Source organism: Bufo bufo, chromosome 10 (genome assembly GCF_905171765.1).
Source record: "Bufo bufo chromosome 10, aBufBuf1.1, whole genome shotgun sequence".
Lineage (NCBI taxonomy): Eukaryota > Metazoa > Chordata > Amphibia > Anura > Bufonidae > Bufo > Bufo bufo.
The window spans coordinates 145,879,257-145,905,390 of NC_053398.1; the positions used below are offsets into that span (position 1 = coordinate 145,879,257).

Here is a 26,134-nt window from a genome sequence, read left to right on the forward strand (position 1 = left end):
CGGTGTAGAATGTGCAGAGCTCTGAATAAAGCCGTTACCTGGGATGAGTGCTTTGAGGAGGGGCAGAGCCAGCCCTAGTCTTGTGATTGGCTGCTGGGGGTTTCAATCACGGTGGGATGGACCAGCCTGTATCCGTAGGTGCGGAGAAGTATCATCTATGAGATCAGGATCGTGCCGCGACTTTGTTCTGACGACATGAAATTACACATAAGTGTCCTGACGAGGTGTGTGACTTGCTGCTGACGTCACATAATTATTTTAGGGTACAGTATGGCTGGGATCTGTAGTGCACACGAACTGTACTGTATGCAATTTGTGACCAAATATCTGGTGGGTACTGGATTTTTTTCGGGACTGTTATGGACTCTTGTAGCGGTGGCATTTTGCCATGTAGTACCCAAACCACGTTCCAATCAGTACTTGACCTGTGATTTTGGTGCCACAGATAGCCCTAGTGTTACACAGGCTCACTCTGCAGAGCAGGCTTTGGAGGCTGGTTTGTGTGTCAGTGTAACTGTAGTACAGGTGTTTTATTCACGAGCCAGATACCATGGACTCCCTGCGCGTGTTGTAAAATAAACTACATGGATGCCCCAGCGTGTTGTAGTAAAGTTCCTGTGAGGTGCAGGCGCCGGTACCTGCGCTGCGCTCACCTGTGCTCTCTGACATTTCATATGGTCACAGCAGCTTCACGATGTTTGGAGGATTTCAGTGATGACGGAATTCGCCAATGACTGGGACCGGATGAGAAGCGTGCCACGCGGCTTAATGATTGCCTGCTTATGGTGCGCCTGTTCTTGTAACCTTAGACGCCCCCTTGTTCCCATAAATCCCACCACCCTTCAAGTGCTAAAACACTCGATCCTTGCGTCCGTGCTGCAAATTAAAGAATGTGCCTGTGAGGAATATAGATTATTATTTTATGTCAGCCATGTTCCCAAACCAGCCATCAGCTGTCAGATAGCAGAGGTAGTGAACTCCACAGGGGGGCCCTGCTTCAAAGCCCAGCCAAATGGCAGAGAACCTCTAGCAGGCCACCATTGTTTACAATTTCTCACCTCCATTCAGCCAGCCAGGAACCCAACTAATGGAACAGGAAAAACCTCTCTGCAGGGGGTCTAGGCCATTCCCCAGTTCAATTAACATTATCAGACATCATGGAAGTGGCGATTCATAAGGAATTATGAATCGCCCGTCCATCACAGACATAAACCAGATGCATATTTGTGTCTCTGTGGCCACGATGAATAGGCCCGTGGTCATAGTTTGGTGGTGGAATTCCAGGGAGGGGGAGATATACATCTCCCCACAGAAACCAAATAACGGTACCATGCTTGGAAGCCGGAACCCAGGTGGATCCATTGGTCCCAGAACCACCTCCCTACGACCTTCTGGTCTGGAGCCATGAGCCCTAATCAGTTTTGTGGCTCATCAGAGAGGGGGGGTGGACCACTCCCAGAGGCCGGGAGGGGAGGGGCCGGCTACAGGTTAAAAGGCTTGTGCCAGTAAGCGGGCGTGTCTTTCTCTGCAGGAGGGTCACATCGTGCCATGTTTTTAGAGGGACCTGCAACTAGCTGACATCACTGCCTCCGACGTGACTACAGCTAAGGACTCATCACAACCCAAAGGACTCATCCATCTGGTAAACTGACTTTTGTTCTGCTTAACCCTGTTTGTACTACGCCATCTGTATTTGTAACCTCAGGCCCCTGTATATATACTCTGTGTATATTGTGTTATATCTTGTGAGCCCTTAAGGCGATTAAATATATAATTTAATCTTGTGATGTATGTATCTCGATCATGAATCCCCACGTCTTTGTTTCGGCCTAGTAATACGCTACCGCGGGTTGGTTTCTCACCCCATATAATCCTGTTAGCGGACCGGACTTTTTATCAAACGAGAAGCTGGTGGCAGATTACCCGGTCTGAGACAGTGACCAGGCTCTCTCAGCTTGTTGCCTCTCTGTGCCCGCGGGGACAGGAGGAGTCTGTGAAAACTGTACCAAGACTGACCTTACCCGCTCCTCCAGGAGGGCGTAACGTCACGCCTTGGTAACCAGTGACCATACCGGGTCTCGCTGACTCTACGTATTTGACGCCTGACGTCAGTTGGGGTACGGTATTTGTCACATTGCCCAATTCTTATTCTGTGTTGCGGACAAGAATAGAACTTTGTTTCTAGAGGCAGCAGATGCTGCACCTATCCTGAAGGAATGGCCTGATATAGCTGTCGGGTTCAACCCTAAATGGGACACCAGCGTACGGACATGACACACAGACTGAGAGGTGGTGAGTGGTGCCGTGTGAAACGGCAAGAGAGGACTCTCTGGGTCTCGGTCTGTTAGCGCTGCCAGTAACTGCTGAAAGACACGGAACGGGCACCATGAATGTGATGTCGGAAAGAAAATGATTTGTGTTTGGGGTCCTGTTTGAGATGTTTTGGTGACTGGTAAGGACAGCGTCTAACCATCGGAACTCGGGCTCAACTGGGTGAGGCTGACAAAACTGCTATTGGCGGAAGTGCACGTGAACTCGCCTGGCCTCAAAAACCTGTAGAACCCTAAGTAGATAGCGGCTTTAAGCACTAGACTGGGGAGTACACCAAAAGGGGCTCCATGTAGCATGTTTGACAAGTCCCTAAAGATTTCGCCAGTGATGGCCTGTCTGCGTGGCTGGTCTTCCGCACGGCATTTACACCTACCCTTCAAAGCTGCCATGATAACATGAGCAGAAAATAGGGACCTCAGCTCAGGATTGTTTATGGCAGAAAAGTGTTGTACCCCTGCCAGGTAGGATCTAATGGTGTTGTGGTAAAGCCTCAACTCTGAGTGACAGAAACCTATGAACGCCAATACGTAATCTATGAAACTAGTATCACCTTGGGGATATTTTGACTGAAACCTGACAAATGTGTTCTAGCCTGTGTTGTAACTCCTGGTCGTGTTAGATGACAGTGACCAGGCTATCGGGCTGTGAATCCAGAATTAACGCTGAGTAAGGAGGAATCGAGGCCCTCATGTCGTCTGCTTCTGGCATGACCTGTGAAAAGAGGGAGAAGTTAGCCCGTGACAAAGCGTCAGCCGCCCCGTTCTGTGCACCTCCGACATGGGGACAGCAGTAGTGAAAGTTGTATTGTAACGAGAGCCACGACGTGCAGGGATTTAGATCTACCTCTTGTTAAGATGTCCACTGTTGCTGAATTGTCTGAAATGATTGTAACTGTGGAATTGGCCATGAACTACCCCACACGTGTGCAGAAGCCACTATGGGGTACAGTTCGAACAAGGCTGAAGTCTGTAGAAAACCCGGGATCTGTCTAACTTCTCCGAGCCACATCCTGACCATCCAGTGGGTGCCAAAGATGGCAGCAAAACCAGTGCCAGCGGAAGCATCAGAAAAGACTAAGGGAGAGGAACTAGAAGCAGCGGGAAGAAGGGCCAACAGACGGGAAATGAATGACCTACCCTGTGGGATAATGCGCATAGCAAAGTGTAACATCCCCGGTAATGACTGTAAATCAGCTTTCGTGGACACTCTCACTACTGTGAACCTGTGGATGACTTCCCTGATTCTCAGCAGTTTGTCTTCTGGTAGACTAGCTAGCATATTCCCTGAGTCTAACACGATGCCCAGGAACGTGAGTGCCGTAGATGGGCCTTCAACCTTCTTGGGTGACACTGGCACAACTAGCTGGGAGAAAACTGCTCGTAAGGTTTCAAGCCCCTGAGGTGTACGTCCCGGACGTTTAATCAGCAAAAATCATCCAGGTAGTGGATGACATGTTCGCAGTGGAACTCGACTTCCAAGCTCCAATGCAGGGCCGGCCAGCAAACTGGTCAAATAACCAGGGGCTACTCTTGGAGCCAAACACCGTCGTCACACCCAAGGGAGGCTCCTGCCTGGTATATAAGCGCTGCTGACGCCCCTCCCACAAATACAGGCCAATAAATCGGCCTTCATACATATATATATATAATGGCCCCCTGTGTATAATGATAGTAGAGGATGATAGTAAAGTGAGGAATCTAAAAATGTTTTCTGTTAAACTCTGCAGAGATGAGACGCGGCTGAAAGAAGGTGTCATGGCGGTCTTATCTCCGAAGACGTTGAGGAAAGAGTCTACATGACAGGAGACGTGACTGGATGGATGAGGTATGTGCTGCTGTATTGGACTGTATATAATAATGTCCATCCACATATTTGTTCCTCTGGTTTCTGCTCCAATATTATACTCCTCGAGCAGTAAGCTTATGGGGACACAAATTCGCAAATCAGCGCGTATGTTTTTGGACAGATAACATGGCAGTGGTTTTTAGCATAAATAAGTTAACCTCTTCATCCCCTCCTGTACTTTCTTTACTGCGGCATTTAGTTCTCCGCTGTTTAGAGCTAAACATCTGGCTCCGTGCTCGCCATGTCCCAGGCGTACATAATTCGGCCGCCGATGCATTTTCTCGTTTCCACTGGCAGGAGTTCCGGAGTATCTTGCCGGGAGCAATCAAGGAAGGCCTTCCCTGTCCGCCGCAGCTATGGGACTTGCTGATGAACGTCTGATGTCACTGGTGAGGGGGCGTCAGTGACGCCATTGACTTGGTCAGGACATGGTAAGGCATGGGCTGAATGGTGTGCGCGGGCGAGGAGTACTACCATAGGGACTTTGCCGGCGGATAGTTTTCTATTACAGCTAAGAGATGAAGGGGTTTCTGCTGTGGCTGCGCAGCGTAGGCTAGCAGGAGTGAGTTTTTACCTCAAGCTGTGGGGCTGGCCGGACGTTACAAAACATTTCTTAATCTGTCAAGCTATTAAGGGCTGGCGCAAAGAGCACACGCGGCGCGAGCGCAGGCGCCCAGTATCTTACTCCCTTTGCAATGTATTGCCCGCCATTTGTGCTTCTGATTATGAAACCTTACTGTTCAAGGCCGCGTTCTGCTTAGTATTTTTTGCTGCTCTCCGAATCGGTGAACTAGTTAGCCCATCTCGCTCCCATTTAGGCGCAGGCGATGTTTTCATCACTGAGTCTTCCTTTTGGTTTAGGGTACTCATTCGTCGCTCCAAGACGGATGTAATGGCGCATGGTTCTTGGCTTCCTTTACTTAAGGTGGAGGGCCCTATATGCCCGCATGCGGTGGTTTCAATGTGGATGCGCACGCACGCCCAAGGCCCAGCTTTCCTGCTACACACTGACAGCTGCCCTCTAACACATTTTCAATTTAAAGCAATTGTCCACCGCTGTCTATTGGCGTTAGATCTCCCAGTGTCTTGAGTTTGGCACACATTCTTTCCGAATAGGCGCGGCTACAGAAGCAGCAAGGGCCGGGTTGCCGGAATCAGAAGTACAACGTATTGGCAGATGGAGGTCTGCGCGTTTTGCCTCCTATATCTGCCCGCACTCATTGATTTCATTTAATTCTCAGATTTCAGCCAGCCCACCATCTGCTTCATTGGACACTCTTATATTTTCTGGGCAGGACAAAGCGCTGAATACAGGCCTGGCGGCCGTAGCCTCGGGTTCAGGAATGTTCAGGTCGTCGGGCGAGGTGTCCGGGGGCTGCGCTGGTCACAGGTCCTTCCAGAGGCTGTCCAGCTCAGTAGGACAGTTCGCTCTCCTATTATATTGGTCATCCATGCGGGGGGGAAGGGGGGGGGGGGGGTTGACCTCTGCCTATTAAAAATTGCGGAGCTCATTACCCTCATCAGAGCAGATTTAGAACGTATCCCCGCTTTCTTTCATGAAGTGGTTATTGTGTGGTCGGAAATTATCCCCAAAGTCGCAGGCAATAGAACGCGCTAGGAGAGCGGTCAGTACCAGGATTTCACAATTTATTGTATCCAGGGCGGGGGAGGCATCGCCAGCTGGAAGGGGACAACATACGCCTAATGAGGCCGGATGGTGTACACCTGAATGATATCGGCCTAGATATATTTTTGTCAGGTTTACAGGATAGTGTGGAACAAGAGTTATTCTTGCTGTGTGGGGGTCGGAGCACTGTGTAGCAGTACACGGGCTCCTCAGCAGACAGAGGTCGGTGCAAATTAAAGGAGATGGAGAAGAAGGCGGACTTGCCCACGGAGGGATTCCGTGGGGCATACTGCTTCTTGTTACTTCGTGTTTTGATATGTTTTGGAGAGCGAAAAGTTGGTGTTGAAAATAAATAGTTAAATAAAGCTGTGACCAACTCTCACCCAACAAAAGAAGGTGTCAAAAGGTTACATTTCTTGGCAGTCTACGTTGGGTGTGAACACAGCCCGGATCCGTGCAGAGCAGGTCAGAGCACCTTTACCACTGGAGAGCTGGACTGTGTTCTATCTAGCTGCCTGTGCACTGCCTGCCCTGTTAGTAAACTGGCATTGTGCAACCTGAACATGTGCCAACGAGTGGGGGGGAGGGGGCGATGATCGCCCGGAACATGAGGAGAGGTGCTGTGCTATGGAAATACACAATGACATGCTCCAAGTATAGGGAGGGGGATGGGGGAGATTTGGGGGGGACATCCTGATAACTGTGTGGGGCACAGTCTGTTAACTGGGGGTGGGGGGCGCATCCTGATAACTGTGGTGGGAGCATTCAAATAATCGCTGGGGCGTCAGACTGATGAGTAACTGCTGAGCTGTGTCCCCCTGTATCTCTGCGTCCCTCTCTGTGTACCCTTTTATTTGTGTATGCTTCTATCTTTGCTTATCCCTATATCTCTGTGTACCCCTGTATCTCTGAATCCCCCGGTATCCTTGTGTACCCCCTGTATGTGTGTCTCTGTCAGACCGGTCTGTAGGTCTTCATGGTGCAGGGGCAGCAGACTGAGTCCTGGCCCCGGCTTCACACCAGATCCCCCGACAGCACGTGTATGAGGACCTGCAGCCAGCAGAAGAGAACATACCCAGTCCCTTTGTTTTTGGGACATAACTTGGGGACAGAGGGATCTGGAGACACAGAGACGTGTCTCTGTAAGGGGGTCTTTGATTTCTGCCACGGATTCCCTGGTGAATACATGTTGTATTTTTCCAGAGTGTGTTTTTGGCCACGCATACCCTCAGGCTGTGTTCACATTTGTGGCCGCATCGCCTGGTTTTGATGACAAGAATAACTCTGCACGCAAGAGGTGTCGGCGTCTGCGACATCAGAGACCGGGCGGAAAATACGGACCTTAATTTAATGGCAAATCAGAAGATCAGTCGCTGGTACAATGGTGGTCGGCTGCTGTGAGACTACAACTCCCAGCATAGACAGATCTAGCTGTGCAGAACAGCAGCGTCCCTGCTCTCCACATTACACAATTTATAGAGAGTAATGTACAATAACCCCAGCAATTATACTCCAGAGCTGCACCCTCTAATCTGGAGCCTCAGAGCTGAAATCTCACTGCATTCCCTTCTGGTTCAGTGTGATCTTTTCAGCTGGCTCTGTGCCCCCCTGCATTACAGGAATTCAGCCAAGTTGTTAGGAGATTTCTGTTTGCCAGCTTGCTGACTGTTGTGAGTTAGTATAAGTAACGTCCATTCATTCTATATATTGGGGTTCAGAAGGTGCTCTGTACCCTCTGTGGGGGCGCATGTGGCTGACACGTAAGATCTGTCAGCAGGGCGGTCTTACAGCTGGCTTTGGTATAGGAGTCAGTGTCCTCATCGTGGACTTCTGCCCAAATGGTTGTTCTCTTAGAAAATAAACATTGGAGGTGAGGGGTGACCCCCTTACTGCCGCACCCGTGGTTTGTGGGGACATATCAGGGCACAGTCCTTCCTCCCGGATGTGGTCTTTGGAGACGTTTACAGCTCTGTGCGCTCTGCCTTTTCCTCCACCATCTTTTGAGGAAGGTCTTTGGTCCAGAATTCGTACTTTGCAGCCTTCAGTTGCTTGGAAGCTTTCTGCTCCAGGTCAATCTCCAGGAAGTCTTCATCGTGGTCGTACTGTGGCCAGTGGACCAGGCCCGGCCCATTGGGATCACTGTGGAAGAGGAGAAATGGATCAGCATCATCCAGACCAAGGAGAATGTACAGTGATCGTTGACTGATGCTCGAGGAGGTGCCGTGGAGGAGTCTGGGGGTGCACGGACTACAGCATGGGGCGTTGTGCATCAGGAACAGTGTGGACCCACCACTACAGCCGATACACCACATATAGGATCTGCCCGTCACCCACACACGCCATCTGACACAGCTCCAGTCTCATACCCAGTGCGGGCAAAGTTGGCCCAGTATCTCATGAAGGTCCTGCTCAGATCCTCCTCTTCCTTTGTGAAGGCTTCTGTGAATAAAACCAGAAAGTCAGACCAAACAACGTGGTGGATAAGTGTACAAGACACCGGAGCTGACAACCGCCCAGGGCACGGCGTGGAGTCAGAATATTATAATAACAGGCACAATAAAGGGGGGAACCGACTGTGACCAAACCGAGCTGGTCATATTGTGATATTATACAGGACACTGAGCCCCAAAAGTGCTGCAGCCCTGTGTCATGACGGCGCGTCATTGTGGAAAATAAGGACAAAACATGGAGGAAAGTACAAACTGCATGAGGGTTCATAATAAAGAAGACCTCTGACCATTCTCTGAGTGCATCACCTGTGAACAAAATGTCGCCCTTCAAAAATGGACCTCCCATCATAAAGAACAGCTCTTCCCCGTGTTCGGCCTTCACAAAATCCGGCTTAGAGTCTGCAAAAAAAGATGGACGGTGCTGGAACTCGTAGAAGTAGGTGGGATGGCCAGAATCTACAATGAGAGAAGGTTAGTGTCACAGGAGCGATGCTCTGCACGGGACATTAAAAAGGGTGAAATGCCCTGAGACCAGTGTACCAGGGACACAGTAAACACGAGGAGGTCATTCTTGTACCACATACCTCTGTGATATTTTGCCGCTCTCAGCGCCGGGATGACAAAGACGAGGTCTCCGACCAGATCTACGAAGCGGTTCCGGATTTCAGCAGGGTCAGTCTCATTTCCGACATACTCGTCTAGCAGGAGACTGATGGCGCCAGAGAATATGCCCTGAAATGTATGAAGACGTTTTCAGAGTGTCACAGAAGACGAGAAGCAATGAGGTCGAAGGAGCTGCTTCTGGCGGAGGCCGCAGAGCTGGGTGATGGTGGCAGAGGCCACAGAACTGGGTGATGGTGGCAAAGGCCGCAGAGCTGGGTGATGGTGGCAAAGGCCGCAGAGCTGGGTGATGGTGGCAGAGGCCGCAGAGCTGGGTGATGGTGGCAGAGGCCGCAGAGCTTGTTGATGGTGGCAAAGGCCGCAGAGCTGGGTGATGGTGGCAGAGGCCGCAGAGCTGGGTGATGGTGGCAGAGGCCGCAGAGCTGGGTGATGGTGGCAGAGGCCGCAGAGCTGGGTGATGGTGGCAGAGGCCGCAGAGCTGGGTGATGGTGGCAGAGGCCGCAGAGCTGGGTGATGGTGGCAGAGGCCGCAGAGCTTGTTGATGGTGGCAAAGGCCGCAGAGCTGGGTGATGGTGGCAGAGGCCGCAGAGCTGGGTGATGGTGGCAGAGGCCGCAGAGCTGGGTGATGGTGGCAGAGGCCGCAGAGCTGGGTGATGGTGGCAGAGGCCACTGAGCTGGGTGATGGTGGCAGAGGCCGCTGAGCTGGGTGATGGTGGCAGAGGCCGCAGAGCTGGGTGATGGTGGCAGAGGCCGCAGAGCTGGATGATGGTGGCAGAGGCCGCAGAGCTGGGTGATGGTGGCAGAGGCCGCAGAGCTGGGTTGCATTGGGCAGCGAGGGGCCGCTGGTCATTAATACATGCACCAGTGCAAATATCGCAGCCTGTGCCCAATGCAGGTGCTTTACTGGAGCCAACAGGGGTATGTACAGAAGGTAGGTTGACTTGGCCAGCACGCACTGTTATGTGAGGTTGGGGCATTCGCTTTGGCAGTGTGTTCTCATGGGTTGAGATACAAGTAGTTCCCGATCCTCAATTGAGTCCCCACATAGATAAACTTCAGCCATTGCCCACAGTAGAGCCTCACTCCACTCCACCAAACCGTCCTCCAATAATTCATATAAAGGGTAATTCTCCAATGGAAATCTAGTCCGTAAGGTACAAAAAGTGCCGTCTTTGTTATCGTCTTCATAGACACATATTCACAGTCTTGTCCACAAGTATAATAAGAACGCTGACTTTCCATACCCCCATCCACCCGCGGTCACCTACCATAATTGGGAAGCTCTTCAGGATTTCGGGCACCATTTCTCGCTCTATTCCTTCTCTTATTCCTGTGATGTTCATAGACTGGGAATGAAAGAAGTAGAACTCTCATCATTGTGGAGATCATTAGGATTATCCAAGGATGTCCTCCTGTGTCATTCTTACCGTCAGGAGGTTCCATCCAAACTCCTGGTTATTGACTCCAGTCATAAATGGCACAGGGTTCACCTCTTTATCAGCCAGAATCTGTTCCACAGGTTTAGGGAAGAACGCCCCATCGATGCTCGCAGGCAGAGTCATGAACGGCTGCAGGTAGAGAAAAGTGACTAGTGAGCAGTGGATCCCATGAAAGCTACCCATAAGCCTGTGCGCATGTGAGAATACACCCCCAAAGCGGCAGTCAAGGTGTGGGCGGCGATTTGGATCCCTGTGACAAGGATGAACTGCCAGAGCAGAGGACAGGCAGTGTGGTCATGGGGACACTGGAGCAGAGGACAGGCAGTGTGGTCATGGGGACACTGGAGCAGAGGACAGGCAGTGTTGTCATGGGGACACTGGAGCAGAGGACAGGCAGTGTGGTCATGGGGACACTGGAGCAGAGGACAGGCAGTGTGTTCATGGGGGACACTGGAGCAGAGGACAGGCATTGTGGTCATGGGGACACTGGAGCAGAGGACAGGCAGTGTGGTCATGAAGAGACACTGGAGCAGAGGACAGGCAGTGTGTTCATAGGGACATTGGAGCAGAGGACAGGCAGTTGTCACCGCCAGCTCTCTCTGAAGCTGTGGTAGACGTTCTTCTGTACCTCTTGCATGATGTTCTTTGTTCTGGTTTAACTTTGTTATCTCTTTTCCTGCTCCCAGCTGTCATCTATTTACACTGATTGCCTCCCTTTATATTCCCTCCCATACTGCCTCACTTTGCGGTTTATACTACTTCCTGGATTGTGTTCACTGCTAGAGGCTGCAACTGCTGGTTCCTTTATTTGTCTTTCCGTGGCTTGATTCTAGGTGACCCTGACTCCGTCCGTATTAATTGCAGCGAGCCGGTGGTCGTGTCCCCTCACTATTATAGGGTTTTCAGGTGTCACACAGTCTAGGTACGAGGGCATGCAATTATCTATCATAAAGATCTTTGCATGGGCATAGCAGTCAGCGAGAGCTCTAGGGGTTTTATAGCGCTCACCCATATGTTCCTTAGTTTGGGATCAAGTCAGTCGGATGTTTATCCATAACTTCCAGTTTTCTGCAACACCATCCGTGACAGCAGTGTGGTCATGGGGACACTAGAGCAGAGGACAGGCAGTGTGTTCATGGTGACACTGGAGCAGAGGACAGGCAGTGTGTTCATGGGGACACTGGAGAAGAGGACAGGCATTGTGGTCATGGGGACACTGGAGCAGAGGACAGGCAGTCTGTTCATGGTGACACTGGAGCAGAGGACAGGCAGTGTGTTCATGGGGACACTGGAGAAGAGGACAGGCATTGTGGTCATGGGGACACGAGCAGAGGACAGGCAGTGTGTTCATAGGGACACTGCAGCAGAGGACAGGCAGTCTGTTCATGGGGACACTGGAGCAGAGGACAGGCAGTGTGGTCATGGGGACACTGGAGCAGAGGACAGGCATTGTGGTCATGGGGACACTGGAGCAGAGGACAGGCAGTGTGTTCATGGGGACACTGGAGCAGAGGACAGGCAGTGTGTTCATGGGGACACTGGAGCAGAGGACAGACAGTGTGTTCATGGGGACACTGGAGCAGAGGACAGGCATTGTGGTCATGGGGACACTGGAGCAGAGGACAGGCATTGTGGTCATGGGGACACTGGAGCAGAGGACAGGCAGTGTGGTCATGGGGACACTGGAGCAGAGGACAGGCAGTGTGGTCATGGGGACAATGGAGCAGAGGACAGGCAGTGTGGTCATGGGGACAATGGAGCAGAGGACAGGAAGTGTGGTCATGGGGACACTGGAGCAGAGGACAGGCAGTGTGTCGACAGGTGGCTGTGCGATGGCCTCCAGCTCCAGAAGCCTATTAGGCCCTGCCAGAAGCATGATACTCAGCAGTACAGGAGTATCACAGTCTGTTATACCCACGATCAGTAGTCTCTGGTCGGTCTAAAATAAAACATCTAAGAAGTTTTACATAAAAAGTATGTGGATCATGGAGGGGTCTGCGGTGTGACAGGCAGTGTACAGACAGACCATACACCGGCCTCACCTTTTTCCTCATCTGACTGCCCTGATGTCTCCTCATCTGACTGCCCTGATGTCTCTTCATCTGACTGCCCTGATGTCTCCTCATCGCTTTTGTTTCTTGCAGCTACAATCAGGGGATTTAACCCTCACTCCCCCTTTCTGAAGAGATTCCGGTTACATTAGCTGTAGGGAAGCATTGAGAGGGTTAAATCCCATTATACCTAAAATAGACAGGTTTGTCATGAGGAGACCCGAGAAGCAGCAGGAAGGTGAACCAATCAACACAGAAGGTTATTTTCTCTATGCAGTGCCGTCCTCTCCTTTCTGATGCCCTAGGCACGTGCCCTTATGTGCCTTGTAAATACCGCCCTGCTGGTCGTACCATAGAAGCTCCGATAGACAGGATCTCCTCCTCAGACTTCACCTTCAGACAGTCCAACAGTGTGTGGACTCTCATTGCAGTCCTTGGTGACCATGTGGCGCCGGGGGTGGTGTGGAGTGGGCCCAGCGTGCATGCTGGTTCATGTCTTCCCTGGATTCAATGGAGGCCATTTTGGCACCGAAAATGACAGAAATTCAGGTGAGCCCAGCATGTGAGTGGAACCTACACCTTCTGAATTGTATGTTAGCCGCTATGGCACATAACAGGTATATAGTGTTAGGAACCCGTCTAACTAGAGATTGCCTTGACGTTCGGCAGACGGGCTCAGATAATTTTGTACAAAATGATTTGCCAAATATCTCTAACCTGCTGGTATAGCATTTGCAATAATGCGGTGCTATGGGATGTGCTGACTGACCCCCTTTTTTTTAGTCCAACAGTGTGTCCACACCGCAGCCCGAAATATTGGCCACAATCTGCAAAGGTGAAGCATAAAATCTGATTATGGGAGGAACTCTGGATATTCAGCTATATGTGCACACAAAATACACTGGGCTGTAGGAAATGTTGTCTAGCCACACAAGCAGCACAGAGTGCTTCAGGAGAGTAGTGCGATAATCCTGTCCTTGCCCCCCCCCCCATGTAATCATGTTGTGAGGCTATGTCTGTGTATTAACCCTCTTGTGTTCTGCCCATATTCTGCGGTCGACGGCCTCACTCTGTCACTTACATTTCTGATGAACACAACTTCTTCAGTAGACGTGGCCACCAAACCCGGCATTATGGCTACCCCACTCTCGGCAATAGCTCTGTTGAATAAGCCCTTTGCCAAGGGAGACGCCACCTGGATATAGCAGATACACAGCAGGAGATTAGGAGTGCACTTATCCATCATAAAACAAGATTCTCCAATATCAGTGTCACGGGGTAGAGTCGCGGGTATAAAGATAGAGCGGAGGTGCACCCCCTGAGCTGCCACCCGGTCCACTGTCCCTGCCTACTTGCACCACCCGCCCTAGGTGACGGGGCGCAACTGGGCGACAGTCCCTGACCTGAGTAAGTGCAAGCAGAGAGATAGAGACAGCAGGGAAGCGGACAGCCAATGAGAGGGCAAGCCGCTGTCAAAATCTGAGTGGTAGCGTCAAGTTTCAGGGAGCAGGCAGAAGAGGAGTCAGGAAGCAGATCAAGGGTCAAATCCAGAGGTAAGCTAAATAACAATAATAATACACAGCCTAAGGGACCAAAATCACAGGCAACCTGTAGCCAGCAGGTTGCCTGTATTTATAGTGGGGAGTGAGGGTCATGTGACGTGGCCAGCGTCACATGACCGACAGACAAACAAGTCGAGCACCGAGTGATCAGCTCGGCGCTCAAGGCAGACCTAGGAGCAGGGAGCCTCCCAGCTAGCAAAAGCCGCCCTGGGAACGAGGCTGATGCTAAGCTAAGCAGCAGGTCTGCGGCTTATGGGAGACCGAGTGCGCATTCGGCACCCCGTTACAGTACCCCCCCTTTTACCAGGGGCCAACGGACCCAAGCCCTTGGGTACAAATCTTCCAGGATGCTCATCATGAAACTTCTTGATGAGCCTTGGGGCGTGGATCTTAGTAGCTGGGACCCAAGACTTCTCATCGGATCCATGGCCTTTCTAGTGGACCAGGTATTGAAAGGAGTTCCTAACCTTTCTAACATCAATAATTCTAGATATGATGAATTCCTCCTGACCTTCAACTTCCACAGGTGGAGGAGGTTTTTTAACCGGAACCACTGGTGACACATATCTTTTAAGCAACGACTTATGAAACACATCATGAATACGAAAGGAGTCGGGTAGCCTAAGTCTAAAGGACACTGGGTTATCAACTTCAATAATATTGTATGTTCCAATGAAACGTGGAGAGAATTTCCTAGAACACTATTTCAAAGCAAGATTCTTAGTCGACAACCACACCTTATCGCCGAGTACAAATTTTACCACCTTGGAACGTCTCTTATTGGCATGTTTACACTGGGTTTCCTGGGCCTTTTCCAGGTTCGTTTGAACCTGTGCCCAGACTGTGCACAGTCTAGAGGTAAAAGAATCTGCCTGCGGGTTGAGTGAGGATACAGAGGGACTAGAACAAAAGCGAGGATGCAAACCACTGTTACAAAAAAAATGGAGACACCCCCGTGGAAGAATTAACTCGATTGTTAATAGCGAATTCTGCCAACGGGAGGTATCTCACCCATAAGAGTTGGTTATATGATACATAGCACCTTAGAAAAAGCTCCACTGCCTGATTTAACCGTTCCGTCTGCCCATTGGTCTGTGGATTGAAAGCAGACGAAAAGGATAAAGAGATGTCGCATCTTCGACAAAAAGCCCTCCAGAAACCAGAAACAAACTGAACGCCTCTATCAGAGACGATATTCTCAGGGACACCATGCAGACGTATCACATGTTCAATGAGCAAGGATGCTAAGGTCTTTGCATCAGAGTGCTTACTTAAAGGAACAAAGTGCACCATCTTGCTAAAACGGTCAACCACTACCCACACCACTGATTTCCCCTCAGAAGGGGGCAGATCAGAAATAAAATCCATGGAAATGTGAGACCATGGCTTGCAGGGAATGGGTAGTGGTTGTAGTTCACCAGCGGGAAGTGTTCTCAGGGTCTTAAACCTTAGACAAAGTGGGCCACCAGAAAGACCTCGCAGCAATTCCTTAGTGGCAGAGCACGTTGTCATGACGTTCACCCAATAATTGAAAACGAAAGCACTCAAGAACAAACAACTTATCTGCCGGTGTTTGTGGAGGAGCAAGTTGCTGAGCCCGTTGAATCTCAGAGGAAAGATCCGCAGAAATTGCTGCCACAAAGATGCTTGCCGGCAAGATGGGTTCCGGGGGGGGGGCCGGGGGGGTGTCAGGAAGTTGGATGGCATTAAAACTCCGGGATAAGGCATCTGCCTTAACATTTTTACTACCTGGTCTGAAAGTAACAGAAAAATTAAAACGAGTAAAAAACAGGGTCCATCTGGCTTGTCTAGGATTAAGGCGTTTGCCCGCCTCAAGAAAAACTAAGTTCTTATGATCGGTGAGGACAGTAATACAGTGTCTAGCCCCTTCTAAAAAATCCCTCCATTCCTCAAATGCCCATTTTATGGCCAGTAATTCGTGGTTTCCAATATCGTAATTTCTCTCTGAAGGAGAGAACTTATGAGAGAAGAAGGCGCATGGCCTTAAATTAGTGAGGTTAGAAGACCCCTGAGAAAGGATGGCCCCCACACCATCCTCTGAGGCATTAACCTCCTCCACAAAAGGTTCCTCGGTATCGGGCTGAACCAAGACTGGAGCCATCTGAAAACAATTTTTAAGGGTATCAACGGCCCGACAGGCCTCCAACGACCAGTTAACCAGATCAGAACCTTTTTTAGTTAAGTTAGTAAGGGGCTTGGCAATAACAGAAAAATTCTTTATGAATTTATGGTTAAAATTGGCGAATCCTAAAAAGCGTTGGAGTGCCTTTAAGGAGGATGGTCTTAGCCAGTCTTGGATAGCCTGAACCTTACTGGGATCCATTTTAAAAAATGAATGAGGAGTAAGAATATAGCCGAGATAAGGAATCTCTTGAACTCCAAACACACATTTCTCTAATATAACGGACAGATGATTCTCCCTGAGGATTTTAAAAACGTATCTGATGTGAGACACATGAGAATACCAGTCAGGTGAAAAGACAAGAATATCATCGAGATAAACAATCATAACTTTGCCGATGAGTTCTCTAAAAATGTCATTCATGAAATTCTGAAACACAGCTGGGGCATTGCAAAGACCGAATGGCATAACAAGATACTCAAAGTGTCCCTCTGGGGTATTAAAAGCAGTTTTCCACTCATCTCCCTCCTTAATACGAACTAGGTTATACACTCCTCTCAAATCAAATTTAGAAAACCACGAAGCACCCAAAATCTGGTTAAACAAATCAGGAATACACGGGATGGAATACTGATTCCTAATAGTGATTTTATTCAAATTTCTATAGTCAATGCAGGGCCTGAGACCACGTCCTTCTTTTTAACGAAAAAGAATCCTGCTCCCAGGGTAGAGGTGGAGGGCCTAATATGTCCCTTCTTGAGACTCTCCTGGATATCGTCTTTCATGGCCCTGCGCTCAGGACTGGAAAGATTATAAATCCGTCCTTTAGGAAATTTGGACTCGGGTACCAAGTCGATAACACAGTCATAAGTCCTATGGGGAGGGAAAGTATCTGTCTCAGTGATGGAAAAAACATCTGAATAATCAGAAATATAATGAGGAATAATATCTGATGAAACACCAGCTTGAACTACGGTTAAGCAAGAACTACAGTTAGGCCCCCATCTCTCTAACTCGCCCGAACTCCAGTTAATGACCGGATTGTGTTGCTGATGCCAGGGCATACCAAGGCCTACCTGAACAGGAAGATTCTCTAAAACAAAGAAAGAGCATTTCTCTGAGTGGCAGACCCCCACAGACAGGGTAACCTCCGGAATACAGAGTTTTACTGTGCCCCCTAGCAGGGGGGTAGAATCGATGGCGACAACCTGGATCGGGGGAGGGGGGGGGGTAATTCTAGTATAGGAATTCCCATTTGTTCAACAAATTTGTAATCAATAAAACTAAAAGCTGACCCTGAATCCACAAAGGCATTTCCTGACCCCTTTAAGACTCCAAAAGCAATAGAAACCGGCAACAATAATTTACTTCTTACCACCTCCGGGAGTACCTTGTCCTTGGATCCTTCAGACTTGGATGACTTTCCAGAAGGCGGAGCTTTAGGACACTGACGGATCAAGTGGTCGGGATCCCCACAATAAAAACAAGAGCCCCGACGACGGCGTAGCTCTCTTCGCTTCATCCCGAGTTGCATGGGCTCGTCCGAGTGGGCCTCCATCTTGGGTTCAATGGGGGAAACCTCAGATTGAAGAAGGGTATGAGGAGAAAACAAATGCTGTCGCTGTCTCTCTCTGATCCGTCTATCTAGTCTGATGGCTAGCGTCATGGTCCCCTCTAAAGAGTCAGGACAGGGATAACAAACCAGCATGTCTTAACTTCTCAGTCAAGTTTGCTCTAAATTGACATTTGAGCGCTGGTTCGTTCCAACCCGAGGGAACGCACCACTTGTGGAAAAGCGTACAATAATCCTCCATGGGATGATTCCCCTGAGTGAGGGCCTTAAGATTGGATTCTGCCACAGAGGCTCGGTCTGGTTAATGATAAAGAACCCCTAACGCCTGGAAAAAGAGGTCCACAGAATTAAGACAAGGGGAATCCGGAGTCAAAGAAAAGGGCCATTCCTGGGGGTCCCCTTGAAGCAGGGAGATGATAATACCAACCCTCTGTGGATCAAGACTAGAGGAGTGAGGACGTAGTCGAAAATAAAGTTTACAGCTTTCCTTGAAAGCTAAAAAACTTCGGCGGTGACCCGAAAACCGATCAGGTAATTTAATGTGTGGTTCTACCTGAACGGTGGCGGGAGCAAGAATTGGGGGAGTTCGGACGATCTCCTGAACCTGTAGTCTCTCCCCAAGTTCCTGTACTATTTGAGCAAGACCCTGCACATGTTCGGTGAGGCTCTGTAGAGGGTCCATGCTAAATTAAGGCCTGTGAATCTGTCACGGGGTGGAGTCGCGGGTATAAAGATAGAGCGGAGGTGCACCCCCTGAGCTGCCATTCGGTCCCCTGTCCCTGCCTACTTGCGCCACCCACCTAGGTGACGGTGCGCAACTGGGCGACAGTCCCTGACCTGAGTAAGTGCAAGCAGAGAGATAGAGACAGCAGGGAAGCGGACAGCCAATGAGAGGTAGCACTAGAGCAGACAGAGAGGTGGAAGAAGCAAGGTACCACCAAAAACGGAAGGGCGAGGCAGGTCAACTAGCCGGGGTCAGTCCAGGAGGTCACGTCAGTACAAGAGAAGAGGCAAAGACAAAATCCAAAAGCAAGCCGAGGTCAAAATCCGAGAGGTAGCGTCAAGGTTCAGGGAGCAGGCAGAAGAGGTGTCAGGAAGCAGATCAAGGGTCAAATCCAAAGGTAAGCTAAATAACAATAATAATACACAGCCTAAGGGACCAAAATCACAGGCAACCTGTAGCCAGCAGGTTGCCTGTATTTATAGTGGGGATTGAGGTCATGTGACGTGGCCAGCGTCACATGACCGACAGACAAACTAGTCGAGCACCGAGTGATCAGCTCGGCGCTCAAGGCAGACCTAGGAGCATGGAGTCTCCCAGCTAGCAAAGCCGCCCTGGGAACAAGGCCAAACACAGATCCTCGCTCCCGAAGCTAAGCAGCAGGTCTGCGGCTGATGGGAGACCGAGTGCGCCTTCAGCACCCCGTTATAATCAGGACCCATATATCAGCCTCACCACAACTCACCAGTGCAGACATTCTGCAGACATGTCAACATTCTGCAGACATCTGTAATATATAAAATACGTGTACTTCACGTGACGATACAGTATGAATGTGTGCTGAGCACTGCCACCAACCTCCATGTTCACTTACATTGGAGCATAGTCTGAGGCCTCCCTCACTGAGCTCCATGCTGTGGGGGGTTCTGGGGCGGAAAATCTCAATGAACCAACTGGAGGTTTGGTGAAGGGGACTCCATAGAAGGTGTGGACAGTCCTGTCTGTTCCCTTTGCAGACGTGGTCTTCCCCCGCAGTTTGCCGTACCGTATTTCTACTTGAGTTTGGTCATCCGCCTGCGCTAAAGTCACAGAACGCAGTAGATTACTGCATGCAGAAAAGTGCCTGCCTTATAGTACAAGTTGCCGGCATCCCCTGCTCATTCAGACTCTGCTCACTGCTGGCTCTGGTGATTTGTTGTTTTTGCACTGGACACAATGTGCCGTCATCTGATGGAGGAAAAGACAATCACTGCCCTCCCCTGCATTATAGGAGCTGAGTTTTGGGGGTAGGTGTTCTGTCTTACTGACTGTTTCCAATAACAGCACCCCCGGCTGTACATTATCAGCCTGACACCCTCCGCTCTACAGGCCTTTATATGTGTATAGTGAAAAGTAGAGGGGTCCAGCTTCTGATAAAAGGATATCCTTTATTCGATGCGCTAAAATCCATACAAAACAAGACAGATGCTAAATAGTCACGTTTCGGATCTCAAGTTAACGATCCTTACTCATGATATAAAATGCCGTCTGTGACTCTCCCATATAAATACACATCCTCCAATCACATGCAAAGAAACAACATCACATGATGATCAGGTGTGGGCGAATCACAAAACACGGAATGACAAATCCAACATGTGCAGAAAAACATAAAAACTTTACATATTCATTGATACTGTGAAATCAAGTCATGTTTTTTGTTCATTCCTGTGGGGAAGTAACTACCAAGTTCTGAACTGTAAAACTTTTTGTATTACCCTTCTGTACAATGGGAAAGTGCAAAGTGGCAGAAGAAACATTGCGTGTTGGATAGTGAGGTATGTCAGATAAATGTCTCCGGATTCTGGATTTAATCTGTTTGGTGGTACATCCTATATATTGCATAGAGCATTCAACACATGTAATTAAAAAAAACGGCAAACTCAGCATTGCAGTTAATATATTGTTTTATTTAGTGACTTCTGCCATTCACTGTGGACGTGACTGTTTGACTGAGTAGGAGGAGGAGGAGACAGGAGGCAAAGAATGTTGCCCTGCGATCCTTGGCGGCAGAAGGACGTGCGCCAAACAGCTCTCCGCCTGGGGCCCAGCCGCCACTACATTTACCCAGTGTGCAGTTAGGGAGATATAGCGTCCCTGGCCGTGCTTACTGGTCCACGTATCTGTGGTTAGGTGGACCTTGCCACAGATGGCGTTGCGCAGTGCACACTTGATTTTATCGGATACTTGGTTGTGCAGGGAAGGCACGGCTCTCTTGGAGAAGTAGTGCCGGCTGGGAACAACATACTGTGGGACAGCAAGTGACATGAGCTGTTTGAAGCTGTCTGTGTCCACCAGCCTAAATGCCAGCATTTCATAGGCCAGTAGTTTAGAAATGCTGGCATTCAGGGCCAGGGACCAACGCTGCCGTGTGACATGGTTGAGATGGTTGAGATGCTTGGTGACGCAGGTGGTGGTGTTAATGGTACATCCCATGTTTGCTGGGCGGCAGGTGCCAACGTTCCTCCAGAGGCGGAGGAAGAGGCCAAGGCGGCGGCAGCAGCAGAAGAGGCCGAGGCGGCAGCAGCAGAAGAGGTAGCAGGGGGAGCCTGAGTGAGTTCCTTGTTTTTAAGGTGTTTACTCCACTGCAGTTCATGCTTTGCATGCAGGTGCCTGGTCATGCAGGTTGTGCTAAGGTTCAGAACGTTAATGCCTCGCTGCAGGCTCTGATGGCACAGCGTGCAAACCACTCGGGTCTTGTCGTCAGCACATTGTTTGAAGAAGTGCCATGCCAGGGAACTCCTTGAAGCTGCCTTTGGGGTGCTTGGTCCCAGATGGCGGCTGTCAGTAGCAGGCGGAGTCTTTTGACTGCGGGTGTTCTGCTTTTGCCCACTGCTCCCTCTTGGTCTTTTGCTATGCTGTTGGCTCGGTCTCACCACTGCCTCTTCCTCCAAACTGTGAAAGTCAGTGGCACGACCTTCATTCCATGTGGGGTCTAGGACCTCATCGTCCCCTGAATCGTCTTCCACCCAGTCTTGATCCCTGACCTCCTGTTCAGTCTGCACACTGCAGAAAGACGCAGCAGTTGGCACCTGTGTTTCGTCATCATCAGAGACGTGCTGAGGTGGTATTCCCATGTCCTCATCATCAGGAAACATAAGTGGTTGTGCGTTAGTGCATTCTATCTCTTCCCCCCCTGGGGAAGGGCTAGGTGGATGCCCTTGGGAAACCCTGCCAGCAGAGTCTTCAAACAGCATAAGAGACTGCTGCATAACTTGAGGCTCAGACAGTTTCCCTGATATGCATGGGGGTGATGTGACAGACTGATGGGCTTGGTTTTTATGCGCCATCTGTGCGCTTTCTGCAGAAGACTGGGTGGGAGATAATGTGAATGTGCTGGATGCACTGTCGGCCACCCAATTGACTAATGCCTGTACCTGCTCAGGGCTTACCATCCTTAGAACGGCATTGGGCCCCACCAAATATCCCTGTAAATTCCGGCGGCTACTGGGACCTGAGGTAGTTAGTTCACTAGGATGTGTGGCTGTGGCAGAACGGCCACGTCCTCTCCCAGCACCAGAGGGTCCACTAACACCACCACGACCATGTCCACGTCCCTTACTAGATGTTTTCCTCATTGTTACCGTTCACCACAATAAGAAAAATATTATTTGGCCCAATGTATTGAATTCAAAATCAGGCCTTTTTTTACAGACACCTAACACTATCTGGCTATCTATTTAGGTACCGTATTACACTAATACAGGCACACCAGTATTGACAGATTTAGCTGAATACAAATTTGAGGCCTATTATTTAGGCGCTGGGTGACAGGTATACGTTTACGGACATAATTAGACTTGGATCTGCACTGTAGCGTGTGTGTGAAGTTCTTGAGAATAACCCTATCAGCACCTTGAATCTAATCTACCCTTTTAGGGATAGATTTAAAGTAGGCCTGATACAGCAGAAACCACTAATTTTGATAATTGCAAAATTGGGAATTGTTTTTCAACCCAGAACAAAAACTGTGCTTTGTTGGACATTAAATAACTTGACCAGCTAAAACAGTAATGACAGATTTGGATGAATATAAATGTGAGGCCTATTTTTTAGGCGCTGGGTGACAGGCTCAACTTGCCCCTGATGTAGTATATGGCCAAAAAATAACCACACTATTGATGGTTAAATGCACTTGATGAAAGCTTGACCCTGATGTAGGATATAGCCAAAAAATAACCACACTATTGATGGTTAAATGCACTTGATGACAGCTTGACCCTGATGTAGGATATAGCAAAAAATAACCACACTATTGATGGTTAAATGCACTTGATGAAAGCTTGACCCTGATGTAGGATATGGCCAAAAAATAACCACACTATTGATGGTTAAATGCACTTGGTGATAGCTTGTGCTGGCGCACCACAAGACACAAAATGGCCGCCGATCACCCCAGAAAAAAGTGACTGAAAAACGCTCTGGGCAGCCTAAAAACACTGAGCAATTGAATAGCAGCAGTTCAATGATCCACAGCTGTAGATCGATCACTGACTGAAGTCTTTTGGAGGAGTTAATCTGCCTAATTTCGCCCTAACGTCGCAGCTGCAACCTCTCCCTACACTTGAATCAGCAGAGTGACGTGCAGCGCTACGTGACCCAAGCTTATATAGAGGCTGGGTCACATGCTGCACTGGCCAATCACAGCCATGCCAATAGTAGGCAAGGCTGTGATGGCCTCTTGGGGCAAGTAGTATGACGCTTGTTGATTGGCTGCTTTGCAGCCTTTCAAAAAGCGCCAAGAAAGCGCCGAACACCGAACTCGAACCCGGACTTTTATGAAAATGTTCGGGTTCGGGTCCGTGTCACAGACACCCCAAAATTCGGTACGAACCCGAACTATACAGTTCGGGTTCGCTCATCCCTACTCATCAGCACTCCAACTAGGTTATTCGTCAGATTAGGACCTGTGAGAAGGACATCATTAAGAGATACACCTCGATTTTTGGCGCTTGAGTCGAAAACAACCCTAATTTGATTAGGTTTCCGTGGGTGATACACTCCATATGAAGGCAAGTACCAGCACTCGTCGTTCTTTCCTAAGGATGGAGCTGGTTCTGCATGGTTGTTGCAGAATATTTTATCAATAAAGGCAACAATGTGTTCTTTCATCTCAGGCTTACTGTTCATGGTACGCTGAAGAGAGTTAAATCTAGACAGAGCTTGTTCCCTATTGTTCGGGAGTCTCACCCTGGTAGCTCAGAAGGGTAATGGAGAAACCCAGTGATTGGTTTCGTCTTTAAGGAACTCATTGTCCATTATCTTGATAAATTCTCTGTCCTCTACTGACAAGGCTACTTTATCATCGTCCTTGCTTGTGTGAAAGACTAATCTTCCCAAGTTGTCAGCAAAGAAGGGCGGAATGTCGTCTGGTGGTTGTATGAGGTCTGGAAGCTTCTCTTTCACCTCATAATGATGAGGGCAAGGCTTAATGCAAGTTGTGCGTCCATCTCCACGCACGTACGTTTTGAATGAGCGGATTCTTGGTTGATCCAAGCATACATTTCCTATGACTACCCATCCCAAGTCCAGTCTCTGGGCGTATGGTGCATAGTCGGGACCATTACACTGTTGATGCACCTTGTGTACCCTTAGATTGTCTCTGCCAAGCAGGAGTAGAATCTCGGCATTGTTGTCCATAGGTGGGATAACGTTGCCTAGGTGCCTTAGGTGTGGTTGGTGAAATGCAGCTTCCGGGGTAGGAATTTCATCCCTATGGTTAATTATTTGATCGCATTCGATCAGCGTCGGTAGAGGTATTTCCGTATTCCCACTGACGGAAAAAGCGATGAATCCTTGTGCCCTCCTGCCGCTAGTCTCTATGCAACCCGAGCAGGTGTTTAAGATGTAGGGTTCTGACGGTCCCTTTATACCAAAGGCTTCAAAGAATTTAGGTCCTGCTAGGGAGGGGCTGCTTTGGTCGTCAATTATGGCATACATTTTTACTGCCTTTTCTGGTAGCCCCTCCGGGTAGACCTTGATTAGGCATATGCGGGCACAACATTTCTCACTCTGGCCCTCCCCACATACGTCCAAGCATGAGCAGGAAATAGCGGTGGCTGTGTTAGCATGGTTCTGGGGCTTCCCGCCATGACTTAGAGCAGGACTGGTGGTGACAGCAGCAGGTGAATCCCTTGTGAGTGGAGTTGGGTGCATAGCTGAGGCATGTCTTTCACTATGACACTCCTCACACTTGATAATGGATTTACAGTCCTTAGCCATGTGCTCCAATGAAGCGCAGCACCTGAAGCATACTCCAAGCTTGGTGAGGACTTTCTTGCGCTCCTGTATGGTTTTGGATCTAAATCCTCTGCATTTGTTCAGTGAGTGTGTTTTTTTATGAATGGGACATTCACGATTGAAGGCCTTGTCTCCTGATGAGGTAGTGTACTGTCTACCAGTGGGTACTGCAGATGATGGTAGGTTAGTCTTTCTAACATTCACGCTGCTCTTAAAATCTCTGTGTTTATGCACAATACTTTCATACCTTGATGATGGTGTCACTGAAGCTGTAGTATTGAACTCCAGGAAGTCGAGGCTGGGGTCATTCCTCATCTGGGACTGTTCATCGATGAACCTACAGAAATGAATAAATGGGGGAAAAGTGATGTCATGCACTCTTTTGTACCTTGAGACTGATGCCGCCCACTTCTCTTGCAGGCTGTATGGTAACTTCACGACAATTGGGTTCACCCCATGGGCTGTATCCAGGTAGCAGAGCCCGGACAGACGAGAGTCTCTTTTGGCGGGCTCCAGTTCCATGAGCAAATCACCTAAATCCTGAAGCTTATGGACATCCTTGAGATTGATCTTGGGGACGTTCTGCAGTCTCCTGAATAGTGCCTTCTCTATTGCTTCTGCACTGCCAAAGGTGCGTTCGAGTCTCTGCCAGGCTGCAGCGAGACCTGCTTCTGCTTGTCCCACATAGACAGTTCTAAGGCTCTTGATGCGATTTGTGGAGCCTGGGCCCAGCCAGTTGATCAAGAGGTTGAGCTCCTGCTCTGCGGTTAGGTTGAGGTTGGCGATGGCGGCTTTGAAGGTTGCCTTCCAGGCTCTGTAGCTCTCCACACGGTCATCAAATTTTGAGAGACTGGTGTTAATTAGCTCTCTGCTCACCATAAACCTGGAAAACTCAGTGTGACGGTATCTGATTTCTCACTGCTTGTTGCCATGACAACTTGTGATGCCCCTGGGGCGTATAGGCTGCGTGGCGTGAAAGGGTGAGATGCTTCCGGGTAGAATGATGTTGCTGCAGGGTTGAGCTGTGGTCTAGCCTCTGTAGATTCTGATGACTGCTGCTTGAGCTGTGGAGGTAGGCCAGGAAACACCTGGTAGCCATCTCGCTGTAATAACTGCCCTTGAGAGGGCGCGTCTGGGCAACTGTTATTGGATTGCTCGGGTGCTGTGGGTGTCACTGGCACTGCGGGTAGAGCTGACTTGGAGGTTTCAGTGTTGTTGGCTTGGACAGTACTGCAAACTGGGGGTGGTGCAGATAACTGTTTCAGTACGTAGTCGCTGGTGCGATCAACTGGATCGTCTATCTCCTCTGGTGGCAAGCAGACTGGATCAAGGCCTTGGCTCAATGCTTGCTCAAGTAGTCTTACTTTTGCTAATGCAATTTCCTCTTCCCTCTCTGATTCAAGGATCTTTATTCGAGCCTCTGCTTCTGCCCTCTTGGCTTCTGCCTCTGCTTCTGCCCTCTTGGCTTCTGCCTCTGCTTCTGCCCTCTTGG

General features: G+C 49.5%; 1 protein-coding gene across 2 annotated transcripts in view; it reads right to left on the bottom strand.

Annotated features, from left to right (window-relative positions):
- Positions 1-7,131: 7,131 nt before the first annotated feature.
- LOC120981073 (fatty acyl-CoA hydrolase precursor, medium chain-like) overlaps positions 7,132-26,134 on the bottom strand; it is a 47,991-nt gene continuing 28,988 nt past the window's right edge. The window contains exons 9-13 of one of the 2 annotated variants that reach the window (XM_040410551.1): positions 10,143-10,220; positions 8,838-8,985; positions 8,560-8,709; positions 8,170-8,242; positions 7,132-7,942 (exon numbers count right to left, since the gene is read on the bottom strand). In XM_040410551.1, the coding sequence (XP_040266485.1) occupies positions 7,765-7,942; positions 8,170-8,242; positions 8,560-8,709; positions 8,838-8,985; positions 10,143-10,220 (627 nt within the window). In that variant the 3' untranslated portion in view covers positions 7,132-7,764. The remainder of the gene's footprint in view (positions 7,943-8,169; positions 8,243-8,559; positions 8,710-8,837; positions 8,986-10,142; positions 10,221-26,134) is intronic. The other variant, XM_040410552.1, reaches the window with a different exon arrangement.